This window comes from Callospermophilus lateralis, chromosome 11, assembly GCF_048772815.1.
Source record: "Callospermophilus lateralis isolate mCalLat2 chromosome 11, mCalLat2.hap1, whole genome shotgun sequence".
NCBI lineage: Eukaryota > Metazoa > Chordata > Mammalia > Rodentia > Sciuridae > Callospermophilus > Callospermophilus lateralis.
The window spans coordinates 34,895,209-34,917,784 of NC_135315.1; the positions used below are offsets into that span (position 1 = coordinate 34,895,209).

A 22,576-nucleotide genomic window follows, 5' to 3' on the forward strand; every position below is an offset into this window, starting at 1 on the left:
GGATGTGCAACTGATGTGATTCTGCAATCTGTATATGGGGTAAAAATGGGAGTTCATATCCCACTTGAATCAAAGTGTGAAATATGATATATCAAGAACTATGTAATGTTTTGAACAACCAACAATAAAAATTAATTTAAAAAAAAAAATACTGAGCAGAGAAGTAAAGAATTCAGTGGCTATATCACAAAACCCTAAATATGTTTTACTTCCTTTCTCTTTTCTCTTATGGGAGCTTAGTCTTATGATTTCAAAGATTTTAAGACATCAGAGGTTCCACTCTGGAATAAACACACAAATTTGTTGTAGCTGATTTAATTTATTTTTAAAAATGTCCTTACCCAGAAGATCCAATGCTCTTACACACACCAAGAAGGGGTCTTTTTTCTGCAAAGTTATCACATTTTTGACCACCTGTAAGGGAGTATAAAAACAAAATGTAAATTTTGAGAAGTGTTCTAGTTAATTCTCATTATTTCATGCTTTAAAACATTTACACAAGGGCCAGGGGTGTAGCTCAGAAACAAAGTATACGCCTCGCCTATGCAAGGCTCTGGTTCAATTCTCAGCATCATACACACACACAAAAAAAGTACTAATATAATTCATCATATTGACATTTCAGCAAGTGAAGAAAGATTAATTAAATCCTACACCTAATCGTAAGAACAACAGAAAACCCAATTCTGATTATTCAAAAAAATATACAGCAAGTATCATAAGTAATGGTTCAGAATATTCCCATTCAAATTAGCAATGACACAAGAATATTCAGTGTTGCTGGTCCCATCCAATGCTATACAAGAATTCCTAGTCTACATAATAATAAATGAACTCAATATATTATTGGATAAAAAACTGATATACACGCAATAAACAGAAAAAATAAAGTCAGGAAATACAAGTGGCTTTGAACCTTATGAAAAAGATTTTCTTTTTTTTTTTTAATTTTTTTATCTTTATTTTTTTATGTGGTGCTGAGGATCAAACCCAGTGCTCATGCATGCCAGGCGAGCGTGCTACCACTTGAGCCACATACCCAGACCTGAAAAAGATTTTCAACCTCACACGTAAGAGAAATTCCTTAAAACTAATGATAATGGTGCTAAAAAAGTTTAGGACATGCCACACTATAATATGGTGCTTTAAAATATTGAATATTTTAAGCTAAAGGCACATGAAAAACAGAAGAAAGGACACTCTGATCTTCCCTTTCTATGTGAAAGATGCCCTCCCCATGCCAGGAAGAGGGCAACATTCTCATCACCAAAGATCAAGAGTCAGGATAAGGAAAATCCATTTAAAAAATTTATTAAACTAATCCTTATCTTCCCAGATACTCTTCCACAAATGTCACTCTTTGCTCAACCTAGTATATAAGCACCCAGGCGTAGTCACTTCTTTAGGTCTTCATCTACCTGTGAGAAGTCTATTGCACATATAAAAGTTTTAAATAAAATTTGCATTCTTTCATCCTGTTCATCTATTTTAATTCTCATACTCATATTCAGTCAGAGACCCTGAGAAGACAGAGGAGAAATTTTTACTCCCCTATAATATTATACTTATATTTGAATATTCTTTACTTTTCAAAATAAAAAATAAAATATGAACCAATAAACTGATGTGTTTTTGGGGATGTAAATCAAAATAATGTGGAGGAAGGGGGAATAGATGATAATGAAAGAGGGTTAGTCATACGAAGATGAGCTTCACAAGTCATTACACTTTGAATAATTAAGAAATTTTCCAATTAAAATTTTAGCTTACGGGGCTGGGGCTATAGCTCAGTGGCAGAGCGCATGCCTAGCATTCATGAGGCACTGGGTTCATCCTCAGCACCTCATAAAAATTAAAATAAAATAAAATAAAGGCATTCTGTCCATCTACAACTACCAAAAAAAATTTAATTTAGCTACATTGACATACACTGACATTTACCTAAGAGCTTATTGGAAAATCCAAAAGTTTGATCAAACTCTCTCACTATATTAATCAAAATTATTATTCAAATACCCTTTAAAGCAAAAATATCACTGCTAAGTCTTTACCCTACACGTATCCTTTGACATGAGAGAAATAACTTGTATAAAAGTTTACTCACTATAGCATAAATAGCAAATGACAGGAAAATGTCAAGTGTATAATGGAATATTTCCTATATCTGCAAAAAAGAATGAAATGCCCTCCGAGGTGAAGTGGTGCATGCATGTAATCCCACCTATTCAGGAGGCTGAGACAGGGAATGACAAGTTCAAGGCCAGAATAGGCAACTAAGTGAGACCCTATCTCAAAATAAAACAAAAAGGGATAAGGATGTAGATTAAAGGTAGAGCACTAGTGCTTTCTATCCCCAGTACTATAAAAATATAAATAAGAATAAAGTAGTTAATAGAAACATGGAATGAGACAGAAGATACAAAGCAGAAAAGGTAATACATACAACAATATGAAGAGACAGAATAAAATACAACCTTGTATACAGCAGACAAAACAAGATTAACTGTATATGCAAAAATATACATAAATTATATATATTATACATAAATTATATATATTATACATACAAACAATCACACCTATATACAAATTCTTCAAGGACACATAAAAAATCATAATTATTATTTGTCCATGGGGGGGAATGAAAAAATGAGAGATGGGGGAAATAGAAACATTTTATGCCTCTTAATTTTCAAACCATGTGAGTATATAAATTATCCCCAAAATAGTTAATCTTTTTTTTAATAAAGAGACATATACCAGAAGAGACAAATTAATGCTTATTTCAAATCTGGAGTTAATCTGGCAAGCTGAAGACATGCATTTCACTTTATCCCTTTATGCACTTCCTACCACCTCCTCAGCACTGAAGATTAAACCCAGGTACCTTACCTCTGAATAACACCCCAGCCCTTTTTAAAATTTTTTTACTTTAAGATAGGGTCTCAATAAGTTGCTGAGACTGGCCTTGAACTTGTTATACTCCTGCCTCAGCCTCCTGATTATCTGGGAGTGCAGGTGTATACCAATACCAACTATCCCTTTAAAATAATCTAAGAAAACAACATTGAATTAAATAGGGTTTAAAAATATATAATAACCCCCAATTAATTTTGAAAATAGACCAAAAAAAGATGACAAATTTAGCAGCCCTAAGTAAACTGCAGGGATGTGGTGATGGGGGAAAAAAGCCCTAAGATTCAAACTACTCTAAACCTTTAAATCTTTAAAAGGCACAATAAGTGATAACAGCAGACACACTTGGATTGGATGTGAAAGGGGATGAAGCTAAAATAAGGAAGGCTGGTTTGTTATTGGCTATTTGAAAAAGACTTGCACTTAAGACCTTTACTCTCTTAGACAACTCACCCTGCCTATTCCCAGCAGAAGAGTGAAAGGCTATTCTTAAGAATAAGACAGCAGTACCCTGAGTACAGGTGAATATAAAACAAAAAACCAAGAGTATTAAGTGACAACATTAATTCTTAGTACAGAACCAGTCCTTGCCTACCATCCATGTCTCCCCTCCCATTATGCTTCCAGCATCTGAACTTTATCTTTTAGGCAGGAGCTTATGAATCTTCTTTGGGAAATCAAGCAAGTCTAGGAGGAAAAACCAAAAAATATATTCCCTATCAGAGGACTCTAACAAACATCACAACCAAAGCACCCCACAATAAAGATGAAAGTTGACAAACACATATACAGAGCTTTCCATTAGCTTTTGATTTGGCACTGTCAATCATATCCAGACAACCAAGATTAACAGTCATCTAAAAAGTGTATCAATAGGAAGAAAATAACAAAAAATAAAAATATTATTATTAATAATTTCCATGACATAAAAGGAGATATAGCAGGCATGGAACAATACAAGAATACAATGAAAAATACTTAAATATTAAAGTCTCTTGACAATATAAAATATGAGGTAGATTTTATTCTAAAACTTAAATAAGTATCAACGGAAAAGTCAAGAAAAATTCATAGTGAGAACAAAAACATGAATGAGAGGAAAAGAGCATTGTGATCCCTACACAAAAATCTTAAAAAGAACAAAGATACAGATAATAGGAGATCCAAAAAGAGAAAACAGAAGACAAAATCAACCAAGAAATAATTTATTTTAATAATTTAATAATTTAATTTCCCTAATAAAAGTTTATAAGCCCTTCATATTCCAGCACATTAAAGAGGCCAATATCAGTGTACATAATTTTAGGACAATAGAAAAAAAAAGAGGCTTCTATAAATATTAAGAGGAAAAGCAATTGTTTATAAGACAAGGAGTCCAAGTGGTTGGTCTAGGTAATAAGTGATGCAAGCATAGCTTATCATAATAACCTATAGTTAACATCATAAAGACTGAATTCTTTCCTAAGGTCAGGCAAAAGACAAGAATGTCCACTCTCACCACTGTCATACAATATAGTACAAGAAGTTCAACCCGCTACAACAAGGCAAGAAACAAAATAGATGGTACATAGACCAAAAAGGAAGGAAAAAACTGCCTTTTTGCAGAAAACATGATTGATTACATAGGAAATCACAAGGAATCAACAAAAAACTTCTACATCTAACATGTAAGCTTGTTGAGTCAAGACACAGAACCCAAGATCAACAAACAAAAATATGTATCGGGGCTGGGTTGCGGCTCAAGCAGTAGTGCGCTCGCCTGGCATGCGTGCGGCCCGGGTTCCATCCTCAGCACCACATACAAACAAAGATGTTGTGTCCGCCGAAAACTAAAAAATAAATATTAAAATTCTCTCTCTCTCTCTCTCTCCTCCTATATATATATATATATATATATACACATATACACATATACACATATACACATACATTCGCCAAGACCACATGAAAATTTTAATTTAAAATTCCATTTTTGTTGCTTAAAAAAAACCTCAAAAACTCAAGAATACCTCTAACAAAGTACATATAGGACTTGTCTAAGGAAAATTACAAACTGATGATAAATGAAAGATACACTAAAGGAGGAGATATAACTATGTAGGGGACAGAGAATTTTTAAGGCAGTGAAAATATTCAATTTAATACTCCCAATAGTAGGCACATACCCTTTATACATTATACATTCATGAAAATGTAAATAATTGATGCCAAGTGTGCATCTGAATTAAATTACAGGCTGGATAATGATGTCATCAATGAAGGATCACAAATTGTGATATGTACACTACTATGGTGCAAAATTTGAGAGTGAGGTTGTGTCCTATGGGGACAGGAGCATATAGGAACTCTATGTACTTTCTTCTAGATTTTGCTCCAAAAGTAAAACTGTTCTGAAATATAACATTATCCAACAAAAAAGTAGCAAATTCTTATACATCCTTGTTCACAGTAGCTAAGAGGCAGAAGCAACCCAAAAATCTACTGATAGATGAATGGATAAAGAAATGTGGCATATATTATACATGATTAAAAATTTTCAGCCTTAAAACAGATAACTCTTCTATTTGAGAAACTAAGAAGAATCACAAGTTTGAGGCCATCCTGGTCAACTTAGTGAAACCTCTTTCAAATAAAAAAAAAGGGGGGGGGGGATTGGGGATGTAACTTAATGGGGTAAAGTGCTTGCCTAGCAATATACAAGGGCCTGAGTTCACTCCTGAGCACCACAATTAAAAAAAAAAAATGCTGACACATGCTACAATTTGAATGAACCCTGATATTATTATTCTTAGTAAAATAAGCTAGTCACGAAAAGAAAAATACTGTATGACTCCACTTACATGAAATATCTAAAGTAATCAAGAAAACCGAGAGAAAAATTAGAATAATGATTTCCAGGGGATAAGAGAGACGGAGAAATTAATAATTCTTCAATAGGTATAGAGTTATAACTATGCAACTTTTCAAAAAGTCCTAGACATCTGTTGCAAAATGTGATTATATAGAACAATAGTAAACAGTACACTTCAAAAAGACTGATACTAAATTTTGTTTTGTATTACTTCTACCACAATGTTTAAAAAAAACTTTTATAAGGTTGGTATAAATTGTAGGTGGACATAGACAGATGGATAGATATGTAGTGCATATTAAGTACTAAATGTATAAATAGAAAGATAAACACTAATTTTAAAATAGGGATTTACCTCTTTGAGGTTTAGGAAGGAGATAATATTTTGGTAAGTATCAACAGGGGGACTTTAGAACTCTCTTTCATTTTTCAGGCCCAGTAGAAAAAAAAGCATTTGTAATGTTAACAGATCCGTCCAAAAATAATGAGGTTTAATCCAAAGGAGGACAGATTAATGGTTATACAATTAGATTGTGACCTGACATAATTTAAAACTTTTTACCTATGATTATAATAAAGACTGAAAAATAAGTTCTATCTCTGCTTAGACACCACACTATATTATAATACCATAATGATAAAGACAGTGTTTATGAATAAAATTCTCTATAATTATCTAAAATTTTTAAAATTATATAGCTATTATCAGTGCCTAAGTATTTAAAATGTATTTATAACTACATTGGGAAAGCTTCAAGAAAATGTGTTTAAAACATCACATGGTACCTCATAAAGATGTAAAAATTTTATGTTTCTATGTAAGAGTTAAAAATTTTTTAAAAATAAATAAAAATAGGGGCTGGGGTTGTAGCTCAGTGGTAGAGTGCTTGCCTAGCATGCATGAGGCACTTGGTTCGATCCCCAGTACCGCATAATAAAAAAAATAAAATAAAGGCATTGTGTCCATCTACAACTAAAGCAATATTTTTAAAAAATAAGTAAATAAATAAGATTGATGATTGTCCAGGGGCAATTCACTATGAGTTGTGTATTTCTATCCCTGTAATGAAACAGTTTTCACAATTAACAATACAATTTTTGAACCAAGCACAAGTTAAAAATTAACTGGTCCAAAGCCTACAATATTTATGTTCTAAATTAATTATAACTGAACTTCATCTATATAAGGCCAGTTCTTCACTCCTACATATTTCACCATCACATTTAACAATACCCATTTTCATTCTACTTCCTTCTCTTTATAAGGTCTTTATGGTTTTTACCTGTATCGTACATACCAGTCTGATATTTTGATGAATGAATCATCAAGTTTTAAAAATGCAAGTAATACTGGCAAGAATGGTTTGATTGTTTTGCTCTTCTCAAAACTGAATGAAAGAACTCCATTAGTTTCTACTGACCTCCTAGGGTATATCAGTCCAGCAGACTTTGAATTATATGTCAGCCACATGACATATCCTAAAGAGTTATACTATTCAGAGATATTCACAAAACATCAATATTAAAATACGTATAGAGTTTCTAACTTGATAACAGTATTACTGCCCCCTCCCCCCAAAAAAAGCTACTATAAGATCAATGTAAGCCAAAAAGACCTGAGTCTACAATAAATAAATATCACAAAACCTCCAAATTTATTTTAGGCATGCTCCAGTACAATAACAGCAAGAAAAATTAATTCCAGAATTAAAACAATGCAGCAAAATTTTAATTCTCATTTAGATAATTTTATTATGGATGGCCCGAATAAATACAATTCTTAAAGTGTTAGTATAAAAATTCTACAATCTCATAAACATTGTAGCTATTATCTTATTTTTTCATGCAGTATAAATAGTAGCATGTACTCTTCATGATGCCTAATGGAGTCATCACCCTCCCATAATGTAATCCTCCAAATTGCAGCGGATTAACTTTTTATATATAAAATTGTGTGTTTATTTGCATGTACAATAGAGAGAATGACGTTATACACACCTGTTCTACAGCATTTAACAGAATGTACCATGATGATTGAAATGAAAAGCGGCTAGCCAAATCCATCAAATATAAAAACTATTGCAATCCTGTTGCAAAGTCCTTTTGTTAAACTCCTTTTATTCTAAATCCTTTTAATTCTGTCCTATAACACTAAAACATTTATAAAAAGCTTAAAATCCTAATAAATCACACAATTAAAGTAATGAAAATGGGCTTGCCCACCAATTCACCAACTCCTCTACCACTCAACAAAATTCAAAACACTTTGCTTGTCAGATAATGTTAAATAATATCCCCCACCATACACACCATTTTAAACTCATTTAAATCAAAGAGTTAAAGCCCATAAGTCAGCCCTAAAGATTTGAAGACATCAAACAGAAATGGTTTCTACTTGAGTCCAATAGTAGATCCAGAGGCAAATGAAAATCAAACTGATAATGAAATAAACACTCCAACTCTAGTCTTTTGATGTTAAAGATGATGTCCTGAATATAAAATTTTTACATAAAAGTACATTCATGTTAATAAATTTCTATTGAAAATTGTTTTTCAGGAGGATTCCACTGAACAACTAAATTCAGTCTCCCATTTTGATTTTTAATTTTATTGGAATTATTTTTCTTTAAAATAGATTTGATTGAATCAGTTTTTCTTCTGTGTTTTGCTTACAGATTCTCTGAATGTGAGTTTTTAAGATGTAGTCAAATTTTCTGGTTCTCGATTTTAGCTAGAAAGTTTGATTCCCTAGTCAACAAATTTTGAGTGCAAATTTTCAGACTTACTAGTTTTTACTAGATTTTATATAAATAATTTCCATTATGAATTGGGTAATCCTATTATTTATTTCTTATCTAAACAGGAAAATGTGAGCAATTTTTTGAAACAGACTACAGAGGAATAAAATATGAGATGAGAAGAGAAGGAAGAAATAGGAAAACAGATGCAGAGGCTGCAGTTTACTATCAATGAATCAAAAGAAACAGGACTTTTTTTTTTTTTTTTTTTTTTTGTACTGGAGATTTAACCCAAGGGCGCTCACTCAGCCACATCCCCAGCCCTTTTTACTTTTTGAGACAAGATTTCACCTAATTGCTGAGGGCCTTGCTAAATTTTGCTAAGGCTGGCTTTGAAATTACAATCCTTCTGTCTTGGCCTTCTTACAGGCGTGCAGTGCTGTACCCAGCAAGACATAAATCTTACTACCCTGAACTGTTTAACCTAAATATAATCACAAAAGACATCTTTGCCATTTGTCTTAAATGTCCAAAATATATGCACACATTTTACCCTCTACAGTTACTTCAAAAATTTCATCAAAGTAGATAAAGACCTTTTCTTTTTGGTGCTGGGGACTGAACCCAGGGCCTCCAGCATGATAAGCACATGTCTACCATAGAGGTACTTCGCAGCTCAAGACAGTATATGTTGAACAATAAATACACAAGGTATTCCCTTAACCCTTGGTGGCAACTTGTATTTCACTTTGATAATCAAGTCTTCCTTCACAATTTAGCCTCATCAGAACTTAAAATAGCACCATATAAATCTTCCATTTCATTTTACAGAGGAGTAATCTGATCTTGAAAAGTTAAATAACTTTTCCGAATTCTTATGGTACTAAATGCCCTATCAGAACCTGAAAGCCAGCCCAGAATTCTTTCCTGTTACCCTTTCTCACTAGAAAACCTACTCTCACACACACACACACACACACACACACACACACACACACGTTTATATATATTCAACATATATATTATATATAATCAACATATATATAACATATATAATCATACATATAATCAACTCTTCTGAATTTTTTCAATAAAATTATTGATAAAGGCTAATGTATTTTTTGGAATTATTTTTCTTTACAATAGATTTGACTGAATCAGTTTGTTTTATTCCTCTCGTTGGTAAAAAGGGTGTAAAGTACCAATACATCCCATAGAATTATTGTGACTATTTAAAAAGATAATACATAGGCTAGGGTTGTAGCTCAGTGGCAGAGTGCACATGTGAGGCCCTGGGCTCGGTCTGCAGCACCACATAAAAATACATAAATAAAAATAAAGATATTGTGTCCATCTACAACTAAAAAAAATTTTTTTAATATTACGTGCAAATGACTAAGCACAGTGCTAAACCAGGTAAGAACTGAAAGTTTATGCAATTATTATTTTTTCTTGCAACCCTAATATGTAAAAGCTATTATCTATTTTTATGGTTAAAAATAATAATAATGCTCACAACCTTGACAGGTGTCTTGCTCTTTTTACCAAGGTACCAACATTTCTTTGATAGCTCTCTACAATGCTCACTCTGCACCCACACTGGAGTTTGCCAAGCATATCTATGGTTCAGTAATGCTGTGCTTTCTACTCTCTCTGTTGTATATACTCACTTCTCTCCTAGTCATCTGCATAGTTCACTTGTTTACTTTATTGGATCTTTACTAAAAGGTTTCCTAATCAGAAAGGCTTTTCTGAGACCACCCTCCCTTACACCATATATCCTGTCCCTGATTTATTTCTTCACAGTACTTACCAGATCTTATATTATACTCATTATATTGTTAATCTACTGATATGTTCAGCACATTCAAATCTTTACTTCCTGACAGAAAGCCTAAAATGAGAATGCTTATAATGGCTTTATTCATGATATCTCAAAAGCATGTTCAACCTAAATTCCATGGAACTTATACATTCATTCAATAGAATACTATTCAGCAATAAAAAGGAAATATAAACTAATGCATGTAACACCAAAATTAAGTAAAAGTATTCTTGGGCTGGGGTTGTGGCTCAGGGGTAGAGCATTTGCCTGGCATGTGTGAAGCACTGGGTTCGATTCTCAACACCGCATATAAATAAATAAATAAATAAATAAATAAATAAATAAATAAATAAATAAAGTAATAAAAATATTTTTTAAAGTATTCTTTATAAAGTGAAAAAAGTCAAAATAATAGAAGCCACTAGAAGAGCTGGGGGTGACTAGGAAAGGGCATGTGAGAACTGGCTCGGGTAAGGCAAATGCAAACTTCATAAAGATCTGAGTTTGATACAAAGATACCTGTATTTGTCAAAACTCACAGTATAAAAAAAACCCTATACCACATGAAAGCGTGGATTTGTGTACTATAAATTAAAGCTGCATTAAAATTTAAGGAAATAACAAATATGTTCAGTGGTAAATCATATGAACCAACATTAACAGCAGTTGATTACAGTAACAAGATAAGGGGTGAGTTTTTTTTTAATTTAATCTAAAATGTGATAAAATACATATAATTAGTATAGGGGAAGAAAATGCAAATATTTTTATTTTATTCTTCCAGTTTTATATCAGTTTGATATTTTTAAAATTGAAAGTTGGTTAATGTATAAATTAGAATAAAAAGTAACCTAGCAGGCAACTATTAAACAATAATGGGTCTCATACTGTGCTACAAGCTATTTGAAAGGATACAAAAGATAAAAGTAGTGTTAAAGCCATCATTTCTCAGCAGGAATTTCTAGGCTCCTCATATGTGGGTCCTTCCTTAACTTTAAAACACTATTATATAGCTGGTATGGTGTAATTTTCTGTTTCTTTTCTTTTTCTTTTTTTTTTTTTTTTTTTTTTTTAATGTGCTGGGAATCAAATCCAAGACCTTGCACTTGCTAGGCACCAGTGTGAATTCTTTCACTTTTGAGGGTGTTTTATCTATTTTCTAACTAGATTATTCACCTGCTGTTGTTCTTCTGACCGAAAATTATATATGGAGCGCTCTGTAAGCAATGAAAAGAGGATAAAAATAAATAAAAATATGATATTAAAAGATAAATAACCCAAGTTTTCCAGAATTATAAAATGTCAACAGTTTTTTGATCCAGAAAGCTCAGAAAATCTCCAATTAAATAAAAAGAAATTCACAGTAGAAAAATGTCTGGAAATGTGAATACCAGCTCTTGTATGAACTGACACAGAAAGAAATGGAATTAAAGAATAAATGAGTAAACAAATATTTTTATAATTCATTGTTATAAAATTCTTTTTAATTTTTTTAAAGATTAGCATTAAGTGTGAAACAGAACAGAGACAATAAAAAAGAAATGTAATCCAAATAAGTATATGATAAACGAAATTGAAGAGGGGGGAAAAAAAAACAAGGGCAAGAAGGACGATAAGCTCTATGTAAGAAAAAATGATTAAAATCTTTAAATAATAAAGCAGAGCCATGATGGCATAATTAGCTTAAAGGGTCAACATTAAACATCTGTGTGTGTATCCAATAAAATATTTAAAGGTTTCCTATAATTAGCTTAAAAAATATTTCAATATACAAGACTATGTTACCCATAACTCTAAGAAAGATATAAAGGACCTCAACCTGGAAATGAGAAGTAAAACAGCTGCAAATATAACATAACAGTTAGATAGCATCCTTTGATGCTATGAATGGACACAAATTACAATAGAAGATTCAGAATTTACTTGGAACTACTTTCTAACAAATTTTCAAAACTTTATATTGAAACTGGAATTTGGGGTGGTTCAGAGGTAGAGTGCTTGCCAAATATGAGCAAGAAGGCCTGGGGCTTGATCCCTAGCATCATTTTAAAAAATTATATTAAAAGGTCTATTTTCACTGGGTATGCTGGCACATACCTGTAATCCCAGCAGTTCAGGAAGCTGGGGCAGGAGGATCACAAGTTCAAAGCCATCTTCAGCAAATTAGCAAGGCCCTAAGCAACTTAGCAAGACCCTGTCTCAAAATAAAAATTAAAAAGAGCTCGGAATGTGGCTCAGTGGCTAAGCATGCCTACATGCAATCTCTGTTACCAAAACAAAACAACAACCAAAAAAAAAGGTCTATTTTCAGCAACAATAATCTCTATGTATGAGATGTTACCAAAGCACTGACATGATGGTAAATGTTATAAACATTTGAATTTTGTTTCATTAGAGGGGTGTTTATTTATTTAATTTTAGTTAGTTAGTTATGCTGAGGATCAAATCCAGGGTCTTGCACATGCTAACCACATGTTATACCACTGAGCTACACTCCCAGCCCCATTTGCATATTTGTCCAAAAACACTGTAATATATACCATCTTCCAGTAAATATATCATGCTTGGTCTAATCTCCCACTTTAAAAGGTCTATTTATTAAATGATCATAAGAATATTTTCAAACAGAATCATACCATCCTTGCATGATTTAGAAAAATTCACTGTAAGTAGTAGGAAGACAACTTCTGCTAATGAGAAACAGAAATTTGAAAACATGGAAAAGGTGACAAAACCCACTAAAAGGGAGAAATGAAAACCTCTGGCTTTTTGCTGTGGTGGTTGTTGTTATTCTATTCTTAGTACAGCTCAAAAATCTAAGGGGAAACTTCCAGCCTATCCATGAGTGGTGTTGTAAATTATCAGGGAGACTTTTGGAAGAATGCTGCAGCAGATGACAAGCAACCTTATGAGAAGAAAACAAAGAGGAGGAGAAGGAAGATGATGATGAAGATAACGATGACTAAAGAGGTTCTTTTTTAAATTTTTTTTTTTTTAGCTGTAGTTGGACACAATACCTTTATTTTATTTATTTATTTTTATGTGGTGCTGAGGATCGAACCCAGGACCTCACACATGCTAGAGGAGCACTCTACCACTAAGCCACAACCGCAGCCTGACTAAATAGGTTCTTTTAGGGTTTTTTTTTTTACTAACCTATAGCATTTACACTACTTGGTTCACAGTTCATTCCTCTTGAAGAAAAAAATGAAATGTATATCTGTGTAAGATTTGTTTTTAAAGTGCATAATGACACTGGGCATGGTGGCACAGGCCTGTAATCACAGCAAATCAGAAGGCTAAAGCAGGAAGATCACAAGTTCAAGGTCAGCCTCAGCAACTTACCAAGACCCTGTCTCAAATTTTTTTTTTTTAAAGAGAGAGGGAGAGAGAGAGAGAATTTTTAATATTTATTTTTTAGTTTTTGGCAGACATAACATCTTTGTTTTGTATGTGGTGCTGAGGATCGAACCCAGTCCACACACATGCCAGGCAAGCGTGCTACCTCTTGAGCCACATCCCCAGCTCCCCTGTCTCAAAATTTAAAAAAATAAAATAAAAGTGGGAAGGAGATGTGGCTCAGTGGTTAAGCACTCCTGAATTCAATCCCTGGTACAAAAAAAATAAAATATACATATATATATAAACTTTTTTTAAAAAATTCGCACAATTTCTTTTTCTTTTTATCTTTTTTTTTTTTTTTTTTTTTTGGTATAGTTAACATACTACAAAATGTACCCTTAGCACTGTCCTGGTGGTATTTTCTTTCTTTTTTTTTTTTTTAATATTTTTTTTTTTTTAGGTGTAGATGGACGCAACACAATGCTTTATTTTTTTTATATGGTGCTGAGGATCGAACCCGGGTCCCGCGCGTGCTAGGCGAGTGCTCTGCCGCTGAGCCACAATCCCAGCCCCTCCTGGTAGTATTTTCAATAGACCCTAACCTTGTCTGGTACAATTTGAGGATATAAATGGCACAAAAACTTAAAGCATGTTCTTTTTGGTACGTAGCTCAAATTATTTTTATGGGGAAGGTGATTATTTTATTGTCAGTTGTCTCTGATATAGCTTACATGATCACAGTTATTTTTGTTGTTGTTGTTGTTAACTGAATACCACTCTGAAACTGAAAAAAAAAAGTTACAGTCCTTTAGTTAACATCCAAACGCTTCCAAGTATATAATTTTCTAGTTAAAAATAATCAAGGTTGCATTAAGACAAGAATACTAGCCAGGCATGATGGCACATGCCTATAATCCTGCAACTTCAGAGACTGAGGCAGGAAGATTGCAAACTTAGTGAGAACTTGTCCCAAAAGAAAAATGGCTGGGGATTTAACTCAGAGATAAAGCTTCTCTAGGATCAGTACCTAGTACTGAAAAAATTAATAAATAAATTTTAAAAAAAAAGTCAAGAACACTAATACAAAAGTAACTAAAAGTGTGTGTGTGTGTATGTATATATCTCCAAGTATATTATGTGTGTGTGTATGTATGTGTATATATATATATTCACATTCCATACCTTTAACTTCCCACAAAACCATATGCTTCTTAGAGCATACGCTCACAAGAGTAACCCTCTCAGCTTTAGTCAAAAGAATACTACAGCCTGGTCAAATGCTGGGGTTGGCCTTTTTACAAAGGTAATTATATCCTTTTATAAAGAGATATAAAACCACTTATGCCAGTCAAATATCAATTACAACTACCACTAAAAATTGTTCCTTTAAAGATTTATAGACTGCAGGAAGTGAATCTTGCTGAGTAAGCAACTATTTCCCAAGCATAAGAATATCTGACAAACGATAACCAAAAGAATGAAAGTTAATAATGTTTGTATGGATCTCTATTACTTTGTGGCAAATTATTCCAGAGGAAACAGTCTCATCCCCACTCACATCTGAAAATAATAATTTACTTAATTATGAAAGGCAATTTTATTAATTTAAAACTTTGCTTAACCACATAATGAAGAAAGCATTTGAATAAACTGCATAAAATAGTACCCATTCTAATAGACTTTCATCAAATTAACTAAAAATTTATTCTGCTCAATGGAGATGAAATGGATTTGAGAAGAAAGATATAGAAAATTATGAGTTACATAAAGAAGATGTTATAGGCAATAGTATTATGGGCTTACTGAATTCTTAGAATACCAAAGACCTAACTGATTTTAAAAATGATAAACTGGACATGAGAGGGTGAAAGGAAATGTCACAGACACAGAGAAAAACATATTTTTTTAATTTTCTTTTGGTTGAGGATTGAAACCAAGAATTTGAACATGCTAAACATACACACTCTGCCACGATGCTACAGCCTCAGCCTCAAGAACAAAAATATTTGAAAATCATAATGATTTATATTTGTGTGTTTATATCTATGTATGTTATTTAAAATCTCCAAACTCAATAATTTTGAGAAAAACATCTATTCTTCAAAACCAGAGAAGTAATAACTAAGGAAAACCTCAAGGAGGACAAAGGAAAAGAGCACTACAAAAGATGTTACAGTGACTTCCAAGAGGGCAATCAAAAAGTTTCAGGAGTTGAGGAGGAGTAGTGGAGAGAATGAGAATTTTATAGACAGACAAAGTTTGCAAAATGAGTACCATATGGGGAGAGTGTGAGGATGAGACGTGACCTGTGAGATTGAGGCTATGGTGATCCTGGGAAAAATGGATAAAGAACATAGGAATTTAGAGGCCTTGGTCTTATGGCAGTGGTAGCAATTCATTTTTGAGCATAGTGTGGGAGGGAGAAAGGAAGGTAGTGATGGGAGACACAACAAGAATTCTGCAGTCACTTCTTCCCTCCTACCAGGTAGTAAGGAGGCCATGGAGCTCCTTCTTGATACTTGCTATTTTAGCTGTTTTATTAATGAGATTTTAAAAAAAAATAGTCATAATGATGATTTAAAAATATATATAGTAGTTTACTTCATTGGTCCTCATGCTATTCCTATAAAGGTAGGTTAAGAAAAACATTATTTACATTTCAGAAAGTATAATACTAAGGTATAAAATTTAAATGACTAACCTAAAATCATACCACAGAAAGTTTCTCAAAACTTCTGTACATATGCATTCTGGTTGCCCCAAAAATGTATGCGCCCACGTACACACACACAAACCCACACACACATACTCACACACTGTACTCCTAAAAACAAAATGGCCTGGAAGTGGATATCAGTAGTAGAGACTTATCTAGCATGTACAAACCCTTAGGTCCAATAGTACTGCAAAACTGCAAAAACAAACAAATAAATAAATAATGCAAAACTTAGTGCTATTAAATTTAAAATGATAGCATGGTTGGGGTATAGCTCAGTGGCAGAATGCTTGCTTAGCAAGCCCCTGGATTTGATCCCCAGCACAAAGTAAATTTTTAAAATTAACAAATTAAGTGGTATGATATTATATAAACAAAACTTTCTTTTGTGCATGGAGGGTGGGGGCAGGGATATACTGGAGATTGAATATCCATGAACACTCTAACTCTTAAGTTACATCCTCAGACCTTTTTGGTTGTTTTTGATGTTATTTTGATTTTATTTTGAGACAGGGCCTCACTTAGTTGCCAAGGCTGCCTCAAACTTATCATCTTCCTGCCTCAGTCTCCTGAATCACTAGAATTATAGGCATGCACTACTGTTCCCAGCTACAAACAAAACTTCTTAAGCCAAAATACATATATAGAGAAATAAATCTCCCTTTAATTTATCACTCTAACTTGTTTCTAATTTATAATTCACATTTCTAATTTTCATTTCCATCCCTATAAGGGCTACCATGTTCAAGTTCTCTTATTGGCATCTTTCTGCTCTCCACCTTGGAGAGAGTACAAATAATTAGACCATTAATAATCCTTGGTTCATTTCTCTTCAATGGTACACGAATGGACCTTTTCTTCATAGTGTAATAATTTAATGAATGCCTATGAACCCATCACCCATGAGAAGTAGAACACTGCCAATAACTTCCATTTATTTATACAGATGCATATCCTAAACCCTTTCACCTATTACATCAGGGAGTAAATATCCTAAATCATTTGGTTAACACTGCTTTTACCCCCCATACAGCTTTTATTTTCCTTTTTTGAAAAATTAGAAGGTTATTATGTCATGTTTCTGGTTGTAGCTGTTAACCAGGAAACTATATAAATTCACCTGGCCTAAAATTAATTTATTTCCCTGTTGCTCAAATGAAAATAATGGAAATTCCAATATAATCCAGAAGTGAACCTTATGTACATAAAAACTGCAAAGCACACTCACAAAAAGAAGAACAAATATAATGAAAACTAGATAAAACAGCAGGTGCCAAGAAGATGGATAATAAATAAAATAGTTTATGAAACTAAAAGCATTGAGAGGAACAAAAGAAAATGATATCATTCTCAGATAGTCAAGAATCACAGAAACCCTTGACGATAGAGAGAAGAAAAAGTTTAAGACTGCTTTGCCTATTCATAAGATCAAAAGAAATACGAAATCCCTTGGTATTTTTGCTACTACATCTTGCACTAGAGAGAAACACAATTAATGCTGATATCTTCCCATATTTTTCTTTTTTTAATATTTATTTGTTTTAGTTTTTGGCAGACACAACATCTTTGTTTTTATGTGGTGCTGAGGATTGAACCCGGGCCGCAGGCACGCCAGGCAAGCGTGCTACCGCTTGAGCCACATCCCCAGCCCCCCCATATTTTTCTATACTACTTGAATCCTTCACAAAGTCTGAGACTTAATTCCTCCAGGACACAATAACTTTTTAAAATGTTACTACAGATAAAATTCAATTTCAAAAATACTTCTTTTACTTATTTACAAAAAGTCAGACAGAGTCTTTCTATTTGCCAAGTGTTATTCTAAGCAGTCTCAAGGAAACTTCTCCAAAATATGAAATTAAAGAGAACGATGAACTTCAGCATCTAGCCATAATAGTGTAACACAGAATAGATTTACTTTCTTGCCATAAAAATTTACACAACAGATAAAATGTATGATGAAAAAGTAGTTTTCAAACAGCACAAAACAACGACAAGGAAAACAACTGATGCTAGCCCTACTATCCATTTGTTTGTTTATTTGTTTTTAATATTTTATTAGTTGTTGGTGGCCTTTTATTTTTTTTCATGTGGTGCTGAGAATCGAACCCAGTGCCTCACACATGCTAGGCAAATGCTCTACCACTGAGCCACAATCCCAACCCCTCCATTTGTTTATGTATTGACAATGACTACTTTTCCCAATGATGGCAGAGATGACTAGTAGAATAGTTGTGACTGGTACTACATAGGACTAAAGACGAAAATACTTACTATCTGGCCCTATAAGAAAATATCAGGAGATGCCTATTCTAGACTAACAATTATTCAAGGTTTATCTAAAAAAAGAGTAAAAGAAAGTGAAAAAAGAAACAAATTATTACCAAGTAATTTCACTCTGTCCTAGGACAAAGCCAAAAACTATTTAAAGGAATTCAAAATAACAGCATTAGAGCAACATAAAATATGCAATGTGTCACATTCAAACAAAACATTGAAAGTATACAAAGAAGCAAGAAAACAACTCATAACAAGAATAAAAATCAATTAATGGCATCAGTCAAGTAACAACATTAACATTGCTACAATACACATAGTTCATTTATTCAAAAAGGTAATGGTAAATGTTGAAAACTTAAAGACTCAGAGGAAGATGCTTTCTTTCCCTGCACATACAAATCCACACTAAAAAATATACTAAGATAAAAAATACACCAGATAGTTTAATAACATTAAATACTCCAGAAGAAAAGATTAGACAACATGAAGGAGTAGCAACAACAGAAACTATTGGAAGCACAGAAGGGGAAAAAAGACTAAAACATGAACACAACATCAGTATGTTTTGTAAAACACTGAATGTGCTAAATTACATGTAGAAGAGGGAAAGAAAAAAAATTGAGGGTCTGGGTTGTGGCTCAGTGGTACAGCGCTTGCCAAGCATGTGTGAGGCACTGTGTTCGATCCCAGCATCACATAAAAATAAACAAAATAAAGGTACGGTGTCAAAAAAAATTAATTTTGAATATGCTCTGCATAAAACACTATAAAAAGTATAAGACAAGCCACACCCTAGGAGATAATATTTGAAGAACACATATCTGATAAAGACTATTGTTCAAAAATTAACAAATAACTTTGGGTGGGGACAGGGCAGTGCTAGAGATCAAGCTATACTCCCAACCTGACAAAGAATTCTTTCAAACAGTAAAATAACAAAAAAAATATTTTTAGTTGTAGATGGACACCATAAATTTATCTTATTTATTTATTTAGTTAGTTAGTTAGTTTTATGTGGTTCTGGGGATCAAACCAAGTACCTCACATATACTAGGCAAGTGCTCTACCACTGAGCTACAACCCCAGCCTCAAAACTGAATTTAATATGGGGAAAAGACCTGAATAGTCACCTCACTAAAGAACATATATACATAATAAGCACATGAAAAGATGCTCAAAAGATCCATCATGTCATTATGGAATAAAAACAATGAGATATCATTGTACAGATATTAAAATGGCCAAATTCCAGAAGAATGACTCTGCCAAAAACCATTGAAGGTGCGAACCAATGAAACTTTCATTCATTGCTGGTAGAAATGCAAAACAGTACAGTTACTGTAGAAGATAGTTTGGCAGTTCATTACAAAACTAAGCATACTAATTTAGGCTGAGCATAATGGTATATGCCTGTAACCCAGAAACCTGGGAAACTAAGTCAGAGTATTCAAAGTTCAAGGCCAATTTCAGCAACTTAGCAAGATCCTGTCTCAAAATTAAAAGGACTGGCAACGTAGCTCGGTTTTTTTTAATAAATAAATAAGCATTTTCTCATCATATAATGCTGTATATCAATCTCCTTGGTATTTACACAAACGAGTTAAAGATTTATGTCCACACAGATTTATGTCCATAGCAGATTTGTGCATAACTGCCAAAACTTAGATGCAACCAAAATGTCCTCCTGCAGATAAATGGATGAACTGGAACATACAACAATGGAATATTACTTATCATTAAAGGGAAATGAACTATTAAGCAATGAAAGACATGGAAGAAAGTTAAGTGCATATTAGTGAAAGAAGTCAACCTGAAAAGGCTACATACTGTGCAGTTCCAAATGTATGAAATTATGGAAAAGGTCAATCTACAGAGACAATAAAAATACTAAATAATTAATTATTTATAATTTAATAACACAAAGAATCAGGAAAATCTCCCAAAACTTGAAAATAAAAATAATAACCTTTTAAATGACAAATGGGTCAAAGACAAAAATAACATGCAAACCTAGAAAAATATGTTGGGCTGAATGAAAATAAAAAACAAACTAGAAAAAAGTCAAGAAATAGGACTTTAACAAAATCGAAAACTTTTCCTTCTCAAAAGTTTGTTAAGACAGCCAGGTACTGTGCAACATAACACGCCTGTTACCCCAGTGAATAGGGAATCTGAGGCAGGAGGATCACAAGTTCAAGGTTACCCTCCGCACCTTAGTGTGATCCTATTTCAAAATAAAAAGGACTAAGGATATAGCTTAGTAGGGGAGTACCCTTGGGTTCAATCCCCAGTGCTATAAAGAATAAAAAATATGAAAAGTAGGAGAAGGCAAATATTTAAACATATTTTACATTTATGTAGAAAAGGACTTATATTTAGAATATACACAAATAGAAAGGCCCATATCCCCATTTTTTTTTTTGGATAGGCAGAATTAATATTGTCTAAATGGCCCTATTACAAAAGAAAGATACAGATTCAATGCAATCCCCATCAAAATACCAATGACATTCTTCACAGATCTGGAAAAAACAGTCCTTGAAAAAGACCCAGAATAGCCAAAGAAATTCTGAGCAATAAGAATGATGCAGGAGGAATTTCAAATTATATTACAGAGCTAGGTAAGAAAAACAGCATGATATTGGCATCAATATAGACATAAAGACCAATGAAATAGAAGAAAAAGATAAACACACATACAATCATCTGATACTTGAAAAATATGCCAAAAATACATGTTGGAGAAAAGAAAACTAGATATCCATATGTAGAAGAATGAAATTAGATCCATGTACTTCACCCTACAAAAAGTCAAATCAAAATGGATCAAAAATTTAAGAATTAGGGGCTGGCAATGTGGCTCAGTGGTAGAGCGCTTGCCTAGCATGTGTGAGGCACTGCGTTTGATTCTCAGCCCACATACAAAAAATAAAAAATAAAGGTCCATCAATAACTTAAAAAAAATTAAGAATTAGACCATGGGGCTGGAGTTGTAGCTCAGTGGTAGAGCACTTGCCTAGCACATGTGAGGCACTAGGTTTGATCCTCAGCACCAGATAAAAATAAATGAATAAAATAAAAGTATTGTTTTCATTTAAAACTAAAAAAAAATTTTTTAAGTTGTTGATAGGCCTTTATTTATATATTTATTTATATGTGGTGTTGAGAATCGAACCCAGTGCCTCACACATGCCAGGCAAGTATGCTACTGCTGAGCCACAGCCCCAGCTCCTAAATTTTTTTTAACAGATATAACTATTTAAAAAAAAAAAAAGAAAGAATTAGACCAGAAACCTTGTAAATGCTAGAAGAAAAGAGAAGGTCAACACTTTATCTTATAGGTATAGACACCAACTTCCTTAACAAGACCCCTAAAGCTCAAGAAATAAAACCAAGAATTTGATGCCATCAAATTAAAAAGTTTCTGCACAGCAAAGGAAATGATTAAGAGCATGAAGAGGGAGCCTGCAGAATGGTAGAAAATCTTTGCCAGCTCACTCCTCCAACAAGGGATTAATATCGTGTGTGTGTGTGTGTGTGTGTGTGTGTGTGTATAACAAAAACATACATCTCAAAAAACTTAATAGCAAAAACAAATAATCAATAAATTGGCAAAAGAACTAAATAAGTATTTCTTAAAGGAGAAACATAAAGAGCCAACAAATATATGAAAAAATGTCTTACATCCCTAGCAATCAGGGAATGCAAATCAAAACAACACTAATATTTCATCTCACTCCAGTCAGAAAGGCAATTATCAAGAACACAAAATAATAATAACTGATAACAAGGATGTGGTGAAGTTTTACTTAGCCATACATGTAAAGAATGAAATTATGGCATTGGCCAGTAAATAGATGGAAATGGAAAACATGGAAAGTGAAGCAAGCCAGACTCATAAAATCAAG

The 22,576-nt window shown here is 33.0% G+C and overlaps 1 protein-coding gene across 6 annotated transcripts in view; it reads right to left on the bottom strand.

Moving 5' to 3' along the window:
• Bcas3 (BCAS3 microtubule associated cell migration factor) overlaps positions 1–22,576 on the bottom strand; it is a 582,041-nt gene that overhangs the window by 501,691 nt on the left and 57,774 nt on the right. For all 6 annotated transcript variants that reach the window (XM_076870607.1, XM_076870604.1, XM_076870605.1 and 3 more), the window contains exon 7: positions 342–414. In XM_076870607.1, the coding sequence (XP_076726722.1) occupies positions 342–414 (73 nt within the window). The remainder of the gene's footprint in view (positions 1–341; positions 415–22,576) is intronic.